Here is a 20,910-nt window from a genome sequence, read left to right on the forward strand (position 1 = left end):
GGTTCGAAAAATAGATTCCTCATCCTCAATTTATCCGAAAATGATATATTACATGCCCTAATAGGTATAGTTTTAGAGAAATGTTGCTCCAAGTGAAGCGCGGCAGCGTTGAACTTCCCCCTCCCCCCTACTAAATGAGAGGTGTCTCTCGACATCTCCCGGTCTGTTTCTGCTCAAGACCAGCTAACAATCAACTGTGCCAAGTTTCAGCGCATAGTCTCAAAGTGCAAGGTGTGCACTAACAAACCAGCTATTAGTTCAATTATCGGCACATAATAAGTAATAGTATTTTCACCAGACACTCGAAAAGGCTCGTAGAATGATGATGATGTGATTGATATCTATGAGGTTTGTGTGTTATGGTATGTATATATATAATCAATAGAACAGGGCACATTCGCCTCAGCACAATTCACCAAGAGTTACTTATCTATGGGAGGTATAGTACCTATCCAATTTCTTTCTCTCTCATTAAAGCAAAATGTGAGACTCAATACACATTGGACAAAGAAATTGGATAGGTGGAATCAGTTAATAACATATACTAATCTATGGGAATACCACCCCAATCTGTCAAAAAAATAATAATGCGGAACGTAGTCCTCATTTTGCACGAAAGTATTTTGACTAAATTCTCCTTGACAAGAGTGATGAAAAACTGTGAAACTCCGGGGGTAAGAATATTGCACACTTGGGTCTTCATTCACTCCCGCCTGCGGCTGTCTTGAATTAATACCCTCCTTTCCAATAATTCGATTACCCCCTCGTTGCACAATTTTTGTCTATAACAGGAGTTACCTTTAATTGTCCACGCCATCTAGTGTAAGTATAATATACCTACATATAAACTAAGACGTTCTTGTGCTACTCGACGCTAGGTGGCGCTGAAGCTCGGAAAGAGCGTTTAGGCGGGCCCAGTCATATCGTTGAAAAAGCTGTGCGAATGGTATGGGGGGCTAAAGACGGAATTTCCACCAGTGTCGATTATCGTAACGATTTGTCATACACCCGGTAGATAAAACTGCGCAAATCGGACTGCACAGATTAATCGCTACGATTATAGTTAACGTGTGTAGCCGGGGTTAAGGGATTGGGCCATAAATAAGCGGTATCCAGACGGGATTGATCAATTCGGTCGATTTGATCAGAAATGCAATTGGCGTCAATCTCCAATTTTAGATTCATGGTGATATTAGAGCCCTCTAAAAAATGCTCATTGTATCGGGCATTGGCGAGCCAATTTTATGAATGGATCATAGAAGGTAGGATCCTATAATGTTCAGCCGAACGCGGACTAGCAAGCGCCCGTCCAGCGCGAGCCCCTTTGAAGCCCCCTCCACACTCGCGTTCGCGGCTTCGCGCAAGAGTGTGGAGCGGGCTTATAGCACTTTAAGCGGTATCTAGATTAGTAAATTTATCGCCAATCTGATTAAATTGCCCGATCGAATCAGGACGCGGACGCAAACGCCTATTTGGCTCGCCGATTATGACCGATATTACCGATAAAATGAGGTGCGGACGCTAGAATCCCAATTTGTGACGCCAGTATTTTCGTTCTGGTGTATTTTTTTTTTCAATTTAGAGGGCTCTAATGTCACCATATATGTAAAATTGGTGATTAAATTAGAGATTGACGCCAATTTGATTTCAGTCGGTCGATTTGATCATCCCGTCTAGATACCGCTTTACCCTGGCATGGACCACAGAATAAATAATAGTACTAGGTACAGAGGGGCTACCGCGAAAACCGAAATTCGCAAATTGCGGGGATCTTTCTCTTTTACTCCATTGAAGGCGTAATTAGAGTGACAGAGAAAAATGCCCGCAATTTGCGAACTTCGATTTTCGCGGTTATAGGCCAGTAACTTGCGCGACCAGTTGAATTGAAATTGTCTGTTAATACAAAAATCTGATAATTGCTAACACCAGAGAGTGTATACGGAGTTATATATATCTCTGCTAACACCTAATAAAACAAAGTGCCCACCGGATCTGTCTGTTTGTCTGTATGTATATATGTTCGCGATAAACTCAAAAACTACTGAACAGATTTTCATGCGGTTTTCACCTATTAAACGTTGTGTTGCGTGTGCGGTTGTTGTTGGCCCGAATTGGGCCAGCGTGGGGACTGTAGCCCAAACCCTCTCGTGCTTGAGAGGAGGCTTGTGTCCAGCAGTGGGACGTATATAGACTAAAATATTTTATTTATCTCACCTATTAATAGAGTGATTCTCCATAGGCCAGTCAAATTAGATTAAATAAAGCGTTATGAGGAATGAATTCCCAGTAAGCTGGAAATCATTTTAACGCATTCACTGCTAGGGGGCGTGGCCTAGGAACAAATTTGTATGACGGTGGACGCACATTGCGGCGGGGGCAGTGAATGTGTTAATATCTTCATTTGGTCCTAAATGCGTATAATCGGAGTGTGCTCCGTTCCAGTGTGTATAAATTTTGGGAGCCCTGAGAGATACATTTTACCTTGGATTGACAAAACCACTCCATGAAGAAGGAACCCACCATCAATTACAATGTCACTACCCAAGGCAGGGGTGCGAAACTCCTGAGATCGGTCAAACTCGGCTCCGCTCGGCTCAGCATTGCTCCGAGCAATTATTAGGGTTGGCACCACTTGACTTCCTTCTGCGTGCACGACCACAGATAAGATAATCACTTGAATTTTGACAACCCTAAATAGCCGAAAGGGATAGTGTCATATATTAGAAAGGGATAGCATGATTCGACCCTGAACCGCTGTCAAACTTCGGTTTTGTAGGAAGTTTCCTTTCTGTACGGTAGTACTATTATTTATTCTGTGCCCAAGGTTCTTGTGGATTATGGATGACACTAGTGACAAAAAAAATTGTTCGACCTTAGGAACAATCGTGTCTGCAAAAAATCAGAACTACCGGATTTGACGCTATCGAACCCCGTTACCATAGTCTAATAAAACATGGTCTTCTCTTCCCAGAGTGACACAAGCCTGCGTCACAATAACATGGCTGCTATATATAGCGTTATCGCATATTATCATATAACGCTGTCGCATGATGACGTAAGCTTGTGTCAGTCAGGTGACCTAGAAAAGACGGGAAGAGAGTACCAGGCGGAGTATATTATTATACCATGCCCGTTACAAAAGGCGACAAAGATACTATATTTTAGAACATGTTATCTATGTATATCTAATCTTCTATCTATCTAATCTAATACCCTTAAACGAGCAATTTTTGTTTATTTATATTACGGAAACGGCTCTAAAGATTTTGATGAAATTTGCTATAAGGGGGTTTTCGATAAATCGATCTAGCTAGGTCTTATCTCTGGGAAAAGGCGCATTTTTGAGTTTATACATGTTTTCCGAGCAAGGGTCGGTCTCCCGGATATTTAAATTATTCGCGCTTGTCTCTAGAATGAAGCGTGCATTCGTGTCTTCTATCGGCGATACATAACATCGTATTAGCTTTACCCGTGTGGTGTAGATTTTGCCAGTTAGGATCATACCAGGATTGATTGGAATCCTCAGTCACGTATTCCCCGACGTGCTAGGTGTTCCCTACCAGCCGATGATCAGAGCTGCACCACGGAGGTGACAATTTAAACAACAAGTTACAATATGGAATGTATATTTTAGTTCATATCTACAATTGATATGAGTAAACGACAAACTAAATTGCTTATCAATATACAATGCGTTTTGGGTTGGTATTTATTATCATGTTTACTCCTGATACCTTATTTATTTATGAGTAGGTACGTAGAATATTTATTTAGGATATTATTTAGTACAAAAAGTCTAATGGAGAGTCTATCTACAAACATAAAAAGGCATTTCTCAATGTAAAATAAATATATTTCACAAATCAAATGTATGACATTTGATCTGATTTCAAACAATGACAGACTGATAAAAATCTACCAACACTAAGAAATATTTTATTGAATACCGAATATGTAACAGAAAATGTAATTTACTAATAAATACACAAAATAAACTAATTTTATTCATTACATGTTGATTGAAAGCAATAGATTGATTTAAGTTTAGGTAGGTTTAATTAAAGCGGCAACCACTTTATGCAGTTAGCGGCACAATACTTACACCAACACGTTCATGTCAACACATGCAATGAATAAATACGTACAAGATAACACATTGCATAGTTCCATTGACTGCTTACATCATTACTTTGATTTCACTGAAATACTACTATATTAGTATCAACTACAAATCTTTAATTATGGAAGTGTCCCGAGCCTCCGGTTCTGGTTTGAAATGAAGAACCGTTTTTGGGTTTCCCGACTTTTCGAATTTGTGTACACTGTAGGCCACATTTTCGGATAACACGGTCTTACCCCAGCCTAGCACTACTAGTCACTTTATCTCACTAAATTACTTCGCTAAAACTATGCCGCTTCAACCTCTAATTTGGTCCGTTCCGTGGCTACTCGTCTATTCAATTCTGGCAATTAGGATTTAATGATACACATTTTCTATCGTCACTGTAATAAAATTGTAAAAATAAAAAAAATTTAAATACCCATTACCACTGTTAATTTGATTACGTCAATCTATGATCGGGCAACAGTAGGTTTTATATACATATTATATACAAATAAATATTTTATTTTATTCCTATACATATTTATCTCATCAATCATCATATATTATGAGGTGTGTAAGCGGCAAACATTGAGCTAAGGGTTACTTTAGGTAGGGTAGGTGTTGTGGTCCTAAGAATGAAGGACAAAGACGATGAAAAGGAAGTGACTAAGAGAAAGTGACTAGTGGTCCGAGCCGTGCAGCGGAGTGGACGGATAGCGCGCAGCTCCTCACACTGCCTCAGCAAATGTCGTGGAGATACATCTGTATCGCGCACGTCACACATCTTCATTAACAGAATTCCCGGAAGACGACTGCTTTTCATTTCAACCCTTAACCCGAACCCCGTAACAATTGGCTTATAAATGTAAAGAGAGTTTATTTTAAGAACTTACAATTAACTTATATATTACACATAATTTTAAAATGCAACCTCCTAAGAGAGGCCCTTAACTCGCGAACACGAAATTCTAAATTGATGGTACAACAGTTTAATTTAATATAAGTATCCTATTCACAGCTCTTATACACATGTTAGTCAATGGTTCCACGCACAAATCACTATTTCACTTGGAGTCACATTTCACCGCACACACTGATTATGATTAAAAATTGTCAGTACGGGCGCAATCGACGGTACGATTCTATAAATCAAAATCGTTTTACAAGTACGGGTAATATTGTCAGCATCGATAATTGAATTGACTGACAGGGGTTGGCAATTGATTTTGCGTCCCTATACGTAATTAATTATATTTACAAAGTTATGTATAGCGATCAAAATGTCAGCAACCACAACAGCAAGAAGAATCGTTTAAGGGTCGTACGGTAGTGGTTCGTACATTAACGGTGCGTATAGTCGACGTCAAAGATATGTTTACATTTTTCGCCTTATTACAAAGGAGCAAGGTGCAAATGTGTAAACATATCATTGACGTCGACTGTACACGTAACGATTTTGCTTTGTAGAACTAGGGTCAACTAACTATTATTACAAAGATTCTTCAAATGCAGCCATTAGGTCGCTCTGCATGTTCATGTCAATTTGACCGGCCATCTGGAACAACAAAAGTTGTTACATTTTCAGGTAATACAAGTAAATAATATATTTCATGTCCTTTGTAAATACCAAGTGTGAAAAAACTGCAAAACATGAATTGACTGAACTTTTTAGGAATGTTATCTTGTTTCTGATATTATTTTAGACTGCCACCAAATTTTTAATATTATTTATTTACCTATAAGAATAAAGTAATATTTTGATATTGAAGTAATAACAAGTAACTGCCATTATGTAAATTAATTTTTATATCTAAACCAAAAAAGGTAAGTAAACGATTTAGTAAGTTCTTAACAAGAAGATAGTTTAGTTACAGTAAGTATACAATTAAATTATTATTTATTTATTTATTTATAAATATATCAGCAATAAACTATATGTATAATAATTAAAACTATCCTACTAAATAGTTTATTATTTTAAAACGTAAATAAAAAATGATTCCCAGAAATTTAATGTCTAAAGACTTAGGCCCCCCCCCCCACATCTAGAGGCTTTCGAGCGTCGGCGTCTACAACTCTATGGCCGCTGCAACGTCGACGCAACTGCGCAGCGACGTCATTTTCCATAGCGCTGACCAGACGCCGACGCTCGAAAGACGCTAGATGTGTGGGGGGGGGGGGGGGGGGGGGTTACTACTAATACAACCGGCAGCGCCCGTATGACGAGTTTTGCGACAGGCTGTGGTGTATGAGTCATGTCATGAGTATACTGACCGCTTCCCGACGACGCCTCTCTTGTTCGCGCTGGCGGAGGCGCTCGCGCTCCGAGGCGGCGGGCTTGTCGCCCGCGGAGGCGGCGGCGCCGCCGGCGGCCGCGGCGGGCGGCGACGCGCGCGCCACCGGCGACACGCTCGGCGACGCCACGTCACCCGTCTCTGTTTTGCGGACTCCGCCAAGTGCCCTGGAAACATTTATTACTTAAATACGTAGTTAAACTTGGGACATACCATTCTTAGGTTAAAGGGATAGAATGAACGGGAAAACGTTAAACTTTTTTATATTGTAAATGCAGGAGCATCTCTGGAGGAGAGAAGCAGCAAATCGGGCTGCATGGAGGAGATTTGGAGAGGCGCATACTCGCTGAGAAATGTTGTAAATGTACGTTGCATGGAATTAAACAAGCTGGAAACTCTGCCGTTAAGTGACAAAAACTGAGACTGTAGCAAACGTGATTCTAGTATTAGTATGGATTGGACTTGAATGGTGGGAGGAACTGACAGAACGGGATATTAGATATTAGATCTTATGTATCTTTCAGTAGGAGTACCAGAGAAAGCGCTATTATTGTTTATCCTTGACACAGTCTCACATTTTTCTAGGGTATCAATATTAGCACGAACGGTTAAACTACAACTTTGTCTCCTTTGTAAAACAAATACCCACCTTATTCATAGAACTTTAAGGGCATGATTTTGTTAAATTATGGTTTATCCCTTTCTTACAAATACATGAAACTCAAAATGACAGATAAAGACATTAGCTACTTAATTGAAGCTTGTAGCGCGTATATGAATAAGGGGGTTATTGTTTATTAAAAAATAAAGATAGAAAAGTGGTGGTGGCCGAGTGGATCTGATGTCCGACTTTCAATCCGGAGGTCGCGGGGTTCAAATGCTGGCTCGTATTACCAATGAGTTTTTCGGAATTTATGTACGGAATATCATTTTATATTTACCCCTAGCTTTTCGGTGAAGGAAAACATCGTGAGGAAATCTGCGTACATCCGCGAAGAAATTCAAAGGTGTATGTGAAGTCCCCAACCCGCATTGGGTATATAGCCCAAACCCTTTCATATTTATGTATTTATTTATTTAAAGATAGAAACTGCTGGCGATTTCGATATTGCCAAGTTACCTCATCTTGTCGTCATCGGGATGTCTCCGTTCCGTTTCCTGGCGCTGTCTCTCTCGCTCCGCCTGCTCCTTTCTCCGGAGCTCCTGCTGCTCAATCAGAGCCCTCTGCCGATTAATTTTCTCCCTGGCTTGCTTCTTGAATTCCTGTCAATGAAAACCAATTATGTGGATTTCGATATTAACTCAGATTATAAACATTCCAAGCTTATTAGGCCTCGTCTGCACTCGTAGGTGGCTTGTTCGGCACCATATTAACTAGTCGCATTATGACAGAGGAATCCTAAGATTCTTGGTTGTTTCATACTGCTAGGCTTACCGCACAAGACACTTAAGTGCCGCGTGACCTTAAGCTACATACGCGAAAACTTACTTGGAAAGTATCCATAACGGGCTTCTGCTTTATTTGGTTGTTAGAGCTCACATTAGGAACGCTCTGTGGGCTTCCAGCTTGGGCCAAGGAAGACCACGAACTCGCATTCTTCAGGTTTTGCTCCTGTTTTAACTTAAAAGCTTGAGCAAAGTTGTTTTTAGATTCCTCTATTTTCTTATCCATTTCATATTTGTTTCTATCCATGTTATTAGGGACCATGGGCGGGACCCCGATGAGATCCTCGATGGGTTTGGGCGTAAGCAGCGGCTTGACATCCTCCTTCTTGACGGGCGCGGCGAGTGGCGCGGGGGCCGCGTGGTGCGCCTGCGCGATCACCGACAGCGGCGCGGCCGGCGCCGGGTCGAAGATGGACGGCACCGGCGGCACCCCCGTCATCCCGCCCATGCCCGTGTTCATGTCGCCCCGAAGCATCTCGCGCTCTTGTTGCATGCACTTATCGATGAAGCCGTTGTGCGGTGGATACATTTCCGACTTGATCTGGTCGGGAACGTGCGACATTTCGGCAAGTCCACCGAGGTGCGCCATTAAATTTTGGTGCGTCGAATCGCCCAACATTTGCGGTTTGGGCATGGTGAAGTTCTCGAGACGCATGGATGTTTCAGAAGCGCTGACGCTGACGTCCATGGGGACTTCGGCCTTGAGGGTGCGCTCGAGGTTGGCGAGGGTGCGCTCTATTGGATCAATGTAGTGCGAGGAGTCTGCTTTGTCGAGTCCGTTGCGGGGCTCGGCTTTGGTGGGCGGTTTCGGGTCGCCGGTATCGCGCGCGGGCGCCGCGTGTGACGGGTGCGATGTGTGCGACGTGTGCGACGAGTGTGGCGCATGTGACGAGTGGGAGGAGTGAGAGGAGTCAGGGGCGGCGGGCGGCGCGGCGGCGGGCGGGACGGCGCGCGCGCTGGGTGCCACGGGCGGTTCCTTGGCGTCCGCGGCGGGGGCCAGCTTCACCTCCGCGGGAGGCTTCACTTCCACGAGGGGCTTGACCCCGGGGTCGCCCGCGCCCGCGCCTGCCGCCGCCCCGGGCAAACAACTACCGGCCGTCGGCACTGGTGGAACGATTTTCTGCGGATTTCCAAGCTGACTATAACAAAGTATACTATGATTTTATATAACAAGTAGCGAAACTGACATCTAATTGTGATCTTGGTGTTTGTCAAGCCAAGAATAAAAAGGATAACTGCGATATTACTGCTGACAAACACCAAGATTCATTGCAGAGTTTCTATCACAAGAAACCCAATGAACATGTAGTTACATAATTTATTCCTTATTGGGTATTACGATCAGACGATTTAAGGTCTCTTTGACTTTTAAGGAAAAATAAAGAGGAGTTCTACAACACAGTCACTACCACCAGTTTATACAAACTACTTCTGAGACATAGCGGAGACGTAGAAACAGGCAAGAAGTAGCTATAGTCAATTCAACCGGAATCTAATAGTAATCCGCCGACGCGCAGATCTGGCAATATGATAAAATCTCCGCAATGTATCAACGAAATAGTTGGTTCTTAAATTTGTTGCCCCACGATCTCCCGTTGCCCCGCCATCATGCAGATATATCGGTACGGCCAAGGAGATCACAAACATCTGAACACGCCTCTACTGTCAAGGCGTTAGAGTGCGTGTTCAGATATTTTTGAGCACTTAGCCGCTCCGATATATTTGATGGCGACTGTACAGAGTGATTGTAGAGAATAACTAGCAACATATGTATACAATGTCCCTAACTCTATATGCAGCCTCCAATGTCAGGGTAGAGCATAGTTTAAGTCTGATTCTGATTTTCTTGGAATTAATGTAATCGTAAACTAAGCTGTGGCCGACTGGCCGCTAAATAAAAACTTTTTCTTTTCTTTTTATGACATTGTATACAGAGAACGATAAAAAAAATGCAGAAAATTTGTATCCCTTGGGGTTTAGGCGGTATTTAGATATGTAGTTTTTACTCGACAATAAGAGCTAAATTTCGTCAGCTTAACTAAGAGCTATCATGGCGTAGTTTGCAAACATTTGGTTTTAAGTAGGGAAGACCTTGGTTCGATCCCCAGTAATTGTATGCTGGTGCAGCATGCTGGCGTTGTATGCTGTACGGCCAAGCGCGCACCACGACTTTTTGTCGCGCGATAATTTAGTCGCAGAAATGTAACGTATGTGTTTATATGGCAGTGCGCGCATATGCGACAAAAAAATCGCAGCGATTTTAAAATTGTGATTTGTCACATTTTTCCGCGACTGCTCGCGACGTGATTGTCGCAAAGTTAATTATAGCATACGGAGTTGTATGGCCCCGCGCGCACTGCGATAATAAAATGGAACCCCGGACCTCAGTCGGCATTTCGCTCTCCAAGCGTCAACATATCGGAACCTGCTTCTCCAATGGAGTTACGCTAGATGTTGACCGTTTAATTATAGAAATAGAGGGAGATCACCTTTGTGGTATAAATACTCAGTCATAGAGCGATTGCATATTGTTTCACGACAAGCGAATAATGGTACGACATCCATGTCGAGAATGAACAAATCGTCGACTTTTTCATCGCAGTGCGCGCAGTGAATTTTCTGCGATATATTACAGCGCGATTCTAAAATCGTGTCGCAAAAATTAAAATCGTGGTGCGCGCTTGGGCTACATGCTGTAGGGCATTCTACGCTGACGCATACTCATTGATGCTTTTCTTACATTTAGCATTTGTGGGCCGTTATTTAGCTCAGTGCGGACGTATCAATCAATTCGAGTAATGAGACTCGCTCTTAGGTGAACATGATACTCACCGCAGGTAGCGCAGGATGAGGTTGCTTCTTCGTCTTCTTCTTGAGCGGTTTCGTGCCGGCACCTGAAATGTATGGCAAGCAATTCGGCCTAATCAACACATGTTCAGCACCAAAATATGTACTACTATTCTATGACATCGCTAAGCTGACAAACAGACCCTTAAGTTCAATCATGTTTCTCATGATTTATGAACATGATCATCCATTTTGTTTATCTAAATGCAGAAACGTAAATTCTTAATAGCCTGTTTCGATAGTTACCACGCCCCAACAAGCACTCCTTTTTCTACTTACTCCAATCCAACGCATAACAGAGTCCCGTAGGCTTAGCAATGGCATGGACAACTTTGTATGGAACCTGAACCATAAAACTAACAGAGTTGAAAGTTAGGTCTTTAGATAGGTATTTGTATGTACAGACCACTTGAAGGAACCAGTAATGGACGCGGTTTCCGATATTATTTATAGACGGCTCGCTCATGTTGCACTGGAAGGCTCGATCCGCCCGCGCTTTCGCGAGGTAATCAATAATTATGCTCCGCCTGCTTATTAGGTGGTTGTAACTTTATTGTAAAAATATTAGAATTACTAATTAGACGAAAGAAAGTAGGTGGATACTAAGCGGTCATCCGCAATTGATAAGTAGGCAGAGTAAAATAATATAGCGCTAGTGCGGGCGGACCGAGTTCCGCGCATCACTGTCTAGCGTAGTATGAACCGGAGATCTAAGAACAGAGTACCTATAATCGGGAAACGCGACCATACTCGTATCGGTAAGTGCAAGCGGTCATCCCATACGCTGCGGCCGCCAAGCGGATGGAACAACAGCCTTGCGGATTGCATTACTTTCACCTAAATATTTCAGTTAATATTTCAGGCAATAGAATTTAACTTGGTGTCCATCATATATTACAACGAAATAAAATTTGTAATAATATGTTTAAAAAAATATTTCTCAGCTATGTAGGATTTATGGACCATTTTGACGCATGGTCCTTTAGTCATCTCTTTTAGTATCTGATTTTTCCCCACTGTAGGTATGAAATGTGTGGTTAGTAAACCTTAGAGGTTTTAACCTTTAAAAAAAGGTATTTCACGAAGCCAGTTGTAGATCGCTTTCTGATGTTACTTTCAAAAAAATCTATGATGTCTGCATCTGCATGTGTAAGTATAACGCAATACAGTTATTAATAGTATTATTTAGAGACGATTTTTTGTAGTGTCTAACCACATTGTTGCCTATACTTTGTAAACAACTTAACAAACATTTGACATGTTCGAGCCCTTTTATATGTACTTTACCTTTTCATTAGGTGTAGTGTATTTATTATATGTATTCTGGTAAATACTTGACAATGTCGGATAATGTCGAAGATCACCTAACATTTCATACTTAGAGTTGATTTGGGGAATTGCCGATTCATAAGTATTTATTTGGAATTACCCGAATACTCTTTAATTTAGAGATGCAAAGGATAGTTGTTTGGCCGGATACCGGATATTCGACCTGACCATCGGCCGAATATTCGGCCAGCGGAACTATACCTACATTTCGGTTTTTCAGGTGCGTATTCTGCAGGTTTGACCTGTTTCCTAGTAAACGTTCGCGCGGACTCATTTCTAGGTTCGAAATGAGTGCGCGTGCAAGTCAGTAGAATGATTAAATTGTTTTAAAATAAAAAACAGGTACGATTATGACCGTGTCTGTTTCTTAAATCCAATTTGTTTACTCCGAAATCAAGCAATGTTACTATCCGGTATCCGGCCGGATAGTAAAATAATGGCCGGATACCGGATAGTAACCGATTATCCGGTGCATCTCTAATAATGATATCCGTCAATTATATAAAATATTAATTGAAAAACACGAAAGTGGATGGAGAAATTAATATTAGAGATACACCGGATATTCGGTTACCTGATAGTGACCTACTATCCGGCCGGTTACCGGATAGTAAACATTGCTTGATTTCGGAGTAAACTAATTGGATTTAACAAACAGCCTTGGTCATAATCGTACTTATTTATTATTTTAAAACAATTTAAACATTCCACTGACTTGCACGCGCACTCATTTCGAACCTAGAAATGTGTCCGCGCGAACGTTCACTAGGAAACAGGTCAAACCTGCAGAATGCGGACTTGAAAAACCGAAATGTAGGTCTAAGTTCCGCTGGCCGAATATTCGCCGGCCGGATACCGGATATTCAGCCGATTATACGGTGTCCGCTCAAATAACTATCCGTTGCATCTCTAATCAATACAACAACGTATTTTTGAGAAATTACCATAAGAAAATATTAGTCAACGGAATCTAAATAAACAATCCGTAGAGTATATATACACTGACCCCCCCCCCCCCCATCCCCCGGCATAGAAACTTGTTACATATACCATTGACTTATATATAATGTACTTCGTAAAGACGGGCTTAACCCTTCGTATGCCTTTGTCAAAAATTTGCTACTGAATTAATAACCTTGTAACTGTAAATTACAGCCCAAATTGTGTGGTACGTATACGTGACCAGTTCTTTGGTGTTAGCTCGGCATTTTATGAATGGGCCTTTCTTTGCTTCTGCAATCTTTACATTTATACCTACCGTACCGTCACGTCATGTCCTCGCGACGTTATATACCAATTTCATAAAATACCCGAGTAAACGTCGTTGTATACTCGACATGCCCACACCCTTCAAAATTATTTATTCGGTACTCATTGGTTTAACTTCAGATCTCAGGATTATAAAAATAAAATGCATCATAAATTACTTAAAAGATTTACTTATATTTTAGTTATATATATTGAAATATATACAATGTTTTTCCACTCATTCTTAGTGTCTAGTGAATTTTAGGGTCATTTCGATGGATAAATAAAAACCTTATATAAAATTTAACACAGTGGTCCAGTAAGCACACTGCCGAGTTTCTACATCAATGTTACATCTACATGTTGCGTTCAAGTAACTAATTGTACCACTTACTGAAAACCATATCACTGTCTTAACACAATGTCGGCCCTCTCGACTCGAGAACCTGCTGCAGCACTCATTGCCGTCAACATTTATAAATGTAGCACACTACAGTCGTCATCATTTAATGGCAAATACTAAACCATACAATGCGCTAGAATTTGTTCAGTCCCACTGCCGATTCGGCAAAGGAACTTTAAAAGAAAAATATCACTATCATCTAACTTACAGTAGGATCTCAAAGCAATCAGCAAATTGTACTTGCCCTAAAAATTCTTACAAAAATGCACATAGCATATTTTCCTGATTTTACATTTTAAAACTCATCGGGAATGTAAAAGAATCTGCCGTGTTTCGATAAGCGATTACTTAATAAAAATTGATAGCTTAAATCCAATACAGTCGAACAATTTAACTAGTTTGATATAAAAATACAAAAGCGAGTAAAAGTAACTAAGGCGTGCGCGATGCGAGTGAACCAGATCGCGAGCAATACAACTGGTGGGATACACAGTAGTGTACAAGCACACATGATTCAACGTCTGCATAATTAGCTACCTAAATTGGACTAGTTTGGCAGTGATAATGTCCAGAAATGTGCGCAAACCACTCATCCAATTTACGTCATAGCATTTTGGCGTCCCATGACAAAGTGAGCCCGCGATCCTACGCGGCCGCCTTGGTCCCTTCGACCCCTACCAAATGTGAAACAACATTGTTAACACACATAAATACCAGCAGAATAATTGCTTTATTTCTTATTTCGTGATGTTTCCATTTATTCTATAATAATGTAAAATTATCAACTTTAGGCCATATATGTATATATAAATAATCTTTCTGTTACAACACAAATAATTCATAATTACATAGTTCCAGAGTTATTTCGAATACTGCTTGACAATCTAAAAGACAAATTTAAAGTAACTCAGAATTATTAACATTAACATTATGCTATAGGTATCTATAAATAGTATGTTTCGTATGTTATCGACTGTATTTTCAAAAACTCTACTACACATATATTATACTGTAATCACAACTACGAAATTAAACTAGTTCCAAATCATACTAAAATAATGTATTTAAGATTTATGCTTCGTCGCTGTATCAAAATTATAGAAAGTTGATACAATAAATAACCAACTAAGGCTGTTTTATTCACAACAATGCATATTTATAGTTCAGGAGTCCAGCCGTCTGAAGGAATATACATATTTTATTTATTTCATCAAGTCTGTTTGTAACATTTTATTATAGTCGACATGTAATCAATACATAAATAATCATACGGCTAAGTCTATAATATTCAATAGTTAACATGTATGCAAACAATTTGTGAAGGAAAGAGGCCAGCTTTCGGTGCTAGTCGTTCTACTTTGAAGATAGTCAACGAAGCTCACTCGCCAATTCAGAATGTATAAGAGAGCAAGCATCAAATGTATGTATCAAGCACTAAACCAATAAAACATACCTTTTCAGTGATAAAATTTTTAACTAGAACATGTCACAAAGTTGGATCCTCGTCGTCCATAAACATATAAATTGAACAAGGCAGGGCAAGGCAAGGCAAGTGATGGCAGGGTGTGTTTACTGTTTGTCTGTTTGCTTGCTAGCTGCTTGGTATCCGTCCTTACACAATTGTTTGCATTGGCTACGTAGCTGCGGGGCCGCCGCGCCGCGCGCCGCGCCGGGTCGCTCCTCTTCGCTCGCGGGCTCGCGCTCGCGCGTGTGTGGACGTACCCGCGCGCTATCAACTAGATCACTATTCCCTCCAACGACTATTATTGCTTAACTATCCCTCCTAACATAGAGCGCGTCGCTATTCATTTAAATTTCACACTCGAAAGCAATTAGTACCATGAGATCTGAAGTTTCCAATAAGAATTTATAATAACGAGAGATCGATATTTTAAGGATGCAAATGAAAGAACGCCGCATTTGAGGACATGACATAGTTAAAAATATTAATGTGAAAAGGTATTTCCTATTGGTTTATGAAAGCCAACCAAAGAAAAATCGTTTCTTACCGGCACGTGACAAGGTACGAGCGAACACCAAAGCTGGCTTCTCCTCCTCATAACAACTGTTTTGTTCTTTTACAGGGCAGACTTCGGATTGATAGTTCACATTGAATCAAAACTTTAGGTGGTATCCCCTCTACGTTATCACAGTAAACAAAGTTATTTACGACACTTTCAGTACTCACACTCACTCTTTTGCCACAAATTTACGACAGATTTATTAAAGAGCAATCGATCCATAGATCCACGACAAATATTGCCATAGACCTAACCACATCACTCGTATATTCAACATTGGCGATATGACTTATTCGCCTCGCCTTGCAGTAAGTAGCCCATTGAATATCATTTGATCAAATTTATTTTGGCCGCTCATACTTTATTACAGTTTGAGTAAATCCATTCACACATTCCAACCAAATGGCATGCATCCCAAAAGTCAGTTGCAAGCCATTGTGAAAATTCAACATCAGACGCAAAATCAGACAAATTGACCTCATTCATTCAAATCAGTCATTCAACATAATGGACGCATAATTAATCTTTCAACTGAACTACACACAAACACTATTTGATATAAAACATACCCTCCTTTCTTCGTCAATCGGGTAAAAAAAAACGATTGCCACAAAAAGGTAAACCATAATAAATTACGAGATAATCTTACTGTGAAATCTTAAATAAATAAAACTTATAAAATGTAAAGGCCTTTCTTAAAGAGTGAAATAATAAAGCGCCCTAAAGACTAGTACACCTGGCAGCACGTGCACGACCTCCTGGCCGACGATATAAAGCACCCGTCTCGTTCTAAGATACGAGAACGGATATCGGTGTTGTGGTGCGCGCCATTTTATACTAGTCCTTATATGTATATATTATATTTGAATATATGAATGACAAATGTGTAATGTATCTCATTCAGACTATGGGCGACACAGTTGTCTCCATAACATTCATTCTGTCACTGACATCAATACAGAGACTAGAAAACATATTGGATAATAACTGCCACATCTCTCATTTAAAAAAATCTATTTTGGATAGACTACAACAGTCGTTCGCACTACAGAATACTGGCATAGGTAAAAACCATGTCACCGAAATGTTGTGTAAACAAAATTTAATGTTAGGCATTAAAGATGTCGAGCATTACGAAGAATCCTTACGTATTGAAATATTTTTCTTAATTAAATGCAAGTATCATTACAATCTAACAATAAAACTGTAATTTACATCATGCGGTACGAAATAGTACCACTATTGCATTGATAAAATCTTATAGTTTTATCATAGACGACGACCGTCGTGAACGTCGACGTCGGACAGTGAATTAATAATTAATCGAATGCCGCAACGATGAGACACGCGCCGACGACCACGCGCGTCTTACGTAAACGTACTGTACAGCTAGCTGTGTTGCGTGTGCCGGCGCCATCGCCGCCACGCGCAGAGGGGCGCGGCGACTGCTTCAATCGGCGCGTGTCGCATGCGTTTAGTTTTATAATCGACGCCGTGCACTGCGGTTATTCCTTTGACCCAATACATCCCAGTTCCGTAAACAAAATTTGCGTTATTAGTCAAAACAAAATTATAATATGACTTAATTTTTAAAATAAATAAAATAATTTTATGATATGGGATGAACATGAGATTTAAGGGCCAAGATGATGTCGCCATGATTATAAATAAACTGTTAAAAGTATGTAAATACTACACCCTGCAAGCACATGAATTAACCATATAACTTGCGCAATTTGACGAGATCCTCCACGAACGTTTCGTATACTGTTTGATGAGTTAGTAAGTCGGAGCGTCTACCTCTAGAACTGGCATACCGGGTCAACGGGGAAGTGTGGGCGCGGCGCCGCCACGAAATCTAACCTGCTTCGCTGTCGCTGGTGTCGGAGGAGCTGGTGTCCGTGCTGGAGGACGAGTTGGACGAGTCGGACGAACTGGACGAGGAGGACATGCCGCCGCCGCCGCCGCCGCCGGCCAGTGCCTCCTTTGAGCCTTCTGGGCGCGAACCAGACAAATGTACACATTAACACCGTATACATTACAATTGGGGATAAATTCAATACAAATCCATTATGTTTATTAATATTTGTTTCTAAAGCTTTTTCACTCATTTGATTGTAAAGCTAAAGTGGTCACAAGTCACAATCCAGTACCAGCAGTGTTGGCAGGGGTGCTTATGTTTTCTGATATTTTATTTTGGGTGCACATTGTTAAGTAGTGAACCTTAAATAGTTGTTAAGACAAAAAGGAGGAAATCTGTTTTCGTGTGGTGTGCGTTTTTTTAAAGATGACTATAATAATAGTCAACCGGGAAAAAATGTTATCTATAGCTATTTAGAACTCTTACCTTTTTTCACTTGTTGCTTCTTAGTAGTTCCTAATTGTCCAGACACATCTTGCAGTCGTTTTTCTAACTCCTGTTTCTTTTCCGCCATTTGTTCATCTTTAGATTTGCCGGAGACTTTACGATCTGAAAAAAGATGCTCTTTATTTTATCTTCATAGTTATATGAACGACTTAGTTATTTTATACTAAATCGTGGTACCAGGAATCTAACATTTTAAATTGCATGAAGATAACTATAAGGCGAACCCTACACGCAAGATCCACATTGTGATCTGACAATATTTATTGACGTGTAGGGTAGTGTAAAGTCTATTTCAATAGAACTTGCTAACTATGTAAACAAACCGCCATATTGAAATTGTCTCTGAATGAAGAATTTACTAGTGATGGGCAAGACTCCTACTTACTACTTTACTAATGTCAAACCATATCGAATAATAAAATACCAAAAGTAAAAAACAAGTAGTTACTTATTTTTAATTTGTTTAATCACGATCAGAAGACAAAATTAGTACTTAAGAATCATGTATTGATGTATTTTATAACCGCGGCGGTAGGTACATAGCGTGGGTTGGGTAGTGGGTAGCGGGTTTATATCCCAAACTTTAGTCACAACACTACCCATCATAGACAATTATAGAATTTAAAAGAAACAAAACCGTCATTCCATCTGGTCCTAATAACCTAACTTATGAAACCATTTTAAACTTTTAATTAAATATCCAAGATACAGTTATATATTTATGTATTTTACGGAACGGACCGTTTCAATAGTGTATATGTGTATGGTTTCAATGGTATTTGATGAAGTGGTGTGAAAATTCAAAGAGAAACAGTGATAAAACAAAGTTACTTTGTTTGTTTACATAGTTAGCAAGTTCTATTGAAATAGACTTTATTGACGGATCACAATATTTTGCTGGATTTCCGGTAATGCTTGAAATCTGATCCTAGATCGTGATATTTATCTTGCGTTTAGTGGCGCGTTTGATATTTATCGCGTCAGTAATTTTTCTCTGTCTAGAGTCCATCACGTCTGCCTCGTACAAAGAACGCTTCGTACTGACGCGATCCGTATTGATGGTGTAGGGTGTGCTGATCCGGCTCAAGATACATAATAAATATCATGATAATTATCACAATATGTACTGACGTGTAGGGTTCGCCTAAGTAGTTACTAGCCAATGTTATGTGGAGCTGGACAGTCAGCATCTAATATATAGTGTCGGCCAAAATGGCCAATTGGCCTGATGACAAATTTTGAAAACCCTTTAAATATTGTCGGTACACTTGCACTTCCGAAAAACCACAATATTTCAGGTATACTCATAAGGTTTAACATAAATAATTGCTTTTTTTTATAGCCAGTTAAAACCTCGCGCGAAAACGCCTCGCGTTCATTTAGTTGGCGGTAGGGTGGTAGACATTGTTTAAATACATACAGTTACGAATTTTCCCTGCAACCCGAATGATATTGTTAATTCAGCACTATATATTACGATCAGTGCCCTGTTTATCAAAAGCTTGTAACTTGTAATACAAACGGAAGTCCCTTTTTGACAGCTTTTGTTAGAAAGAGACTTCCACTTGTATTACAAGTTACAAGCTTTTGATAAACAGGGCACAGGGATGATAAATACTTTACAACCATTAATAACAATAACTCGTTTTATACAAAAACTCTCACACAGTTGCAATTTAAGATGAGTTATTTAGATACATGTAAATTTAAGTGAAAATACCGATCGCCGGATATTATTTTTTTTTTTGTTTACGACAGCCAACATGGCAATGATAGTTTCATTCCCCAAGTAATTGAAAAAGTTTTTTCGTGAAATATCGTATTATTTTGCATTCTATTTATATATTAAATAACAAATAAATATTTACTTTATATCATACTTACTGTAGTTATATTTTTTGTGCGTAAGAAATGTTAAATTTGAAATAAAGTCAGTCCATGAAAAGTCTGCAGCGGATTTGATAGCCCACGCAGTGCACGTATTCTTTTAAACGTCAAACTTCTATGAAATTATGACGTTTAAATGACACTTGCACTGCGTGGGCTATCAAATCCGCTGCAAACTTTTCTTGGTCCGACTCTAAACATATTTTTTGGACATTCGAACTCTTTGATGAGGATGCATGGATTACGGTCAATGAGGTCGTCTATGCTGCTTAAAGAAATATGTTATGGGCTGGTGACGTTTCAGTTCGCTTCTAATCTGCGTTTCAGTCAATATGGCTGATTTGAGAATTTTGCACTTTTATTATATTGAAAATATTAATAATCCTAATGTTTATACCGAAATGAGCCATTTTTTGGAATCATATTAATATACCGGGTGTGGCCTGAAATATGAGCAAAAAATTAAACTGTAGGCTGTACTCCTCATACTAACCAACATTTGTTCAGCGACTTTAAAAAATAACTTGTGGTTTGATTTTTAATACACTTAATCTTAATCTAAGACGCAATGTATTGCGTATTTTATTTGTTATTTTTAAGGCGTGACAAGCAACGTCAATCACAATGATAATAATATGGCGTGGCGATGGCGTCCATTGAAGATAATATTTATTTTGTATGAAAAATAGGGAGTCTAAATACTTCATAATTTTTAGGGTTCCGTACCCAAAGGGTAAAATGGGACCCTATTACTAAGACTTCGCTGTCCGTCCGTCCGTCTGTCACCAGGCTGTATCTCACGAACCGTGATAGCTAGACAGTTGAAATTTTCACAGATGATGTATTTCTGTTGCCGCTATAACAACAAATACTAAAAACAGAATAAAATAAAGATTTAAATGGGGCTCCCATACAACAAACGTGATTTTTGACCAAAGTTAAGCAACGTCGGGAGTGGTCAG

General features: G+C 39.9%; 1 protein-coding gene across 8 annotated transcripts in view; it reads right to left on the reverse strand.

Annotated features, from left to right (window-relative positions):
• Positions 1–3,609: 3,609 nt before the first annotated feature.
• Positions 3,610–20,910, reverse strand: part of LOC134678549 (bromodomain-containing protein 3-like) — a 36,413-nt gene continuing 19,112 nt past the window's right edge. For all 8 annotated transcript variants that reach the window (XM_063537142.1, XM_063537140.1, XM_063537139.1 and 5 more), the window contains 7 exons: positions 18,041–18,163; positions 17,557–17,688; positions 10,678–10,739; positions 7,889–8,965; positions 7,520–7,662; positions 6,380–6,566; positions 3,610–5,660 (listed from right to left, as the gene is read on the reverse strand). In XM_063537142.1, coding sequence (XP_063393212.1) covers positions 5,595–5,660; positions 6,380–6,566; positions 7,520–7,662; positions 7,889–8,965; positions 10,678–10,739; positions 17,557–17,688; positions 18,041–18,163 — 1,790 coding nt within the window. In that variant the 3' untranslated portion in view covers positions 3,610–5,594. The remainder of the gene's footprint in view (positions 5,661–6,379; positions 6,567–7,519; positions 7,663–7,888; positions 8,966–10,677; positions 10,740–17,556; positions 17,689–18,040; positions 18,164–20,910) is intronic.

This window comes from Cydia fagiglandana, chromosome Z, assembly GCF_963556715.1.
Source record: "Cydia fagiglandana chromosome Z, ilCydFagi1.1, whole genome shotgun sequence".
Taxonomy (NCBI): Eukaryota; Metazoa; Arthropoda; class Insecta; order Lepidoptera; family Tortricidae; genus Cydia; species Cydia fagiglandana.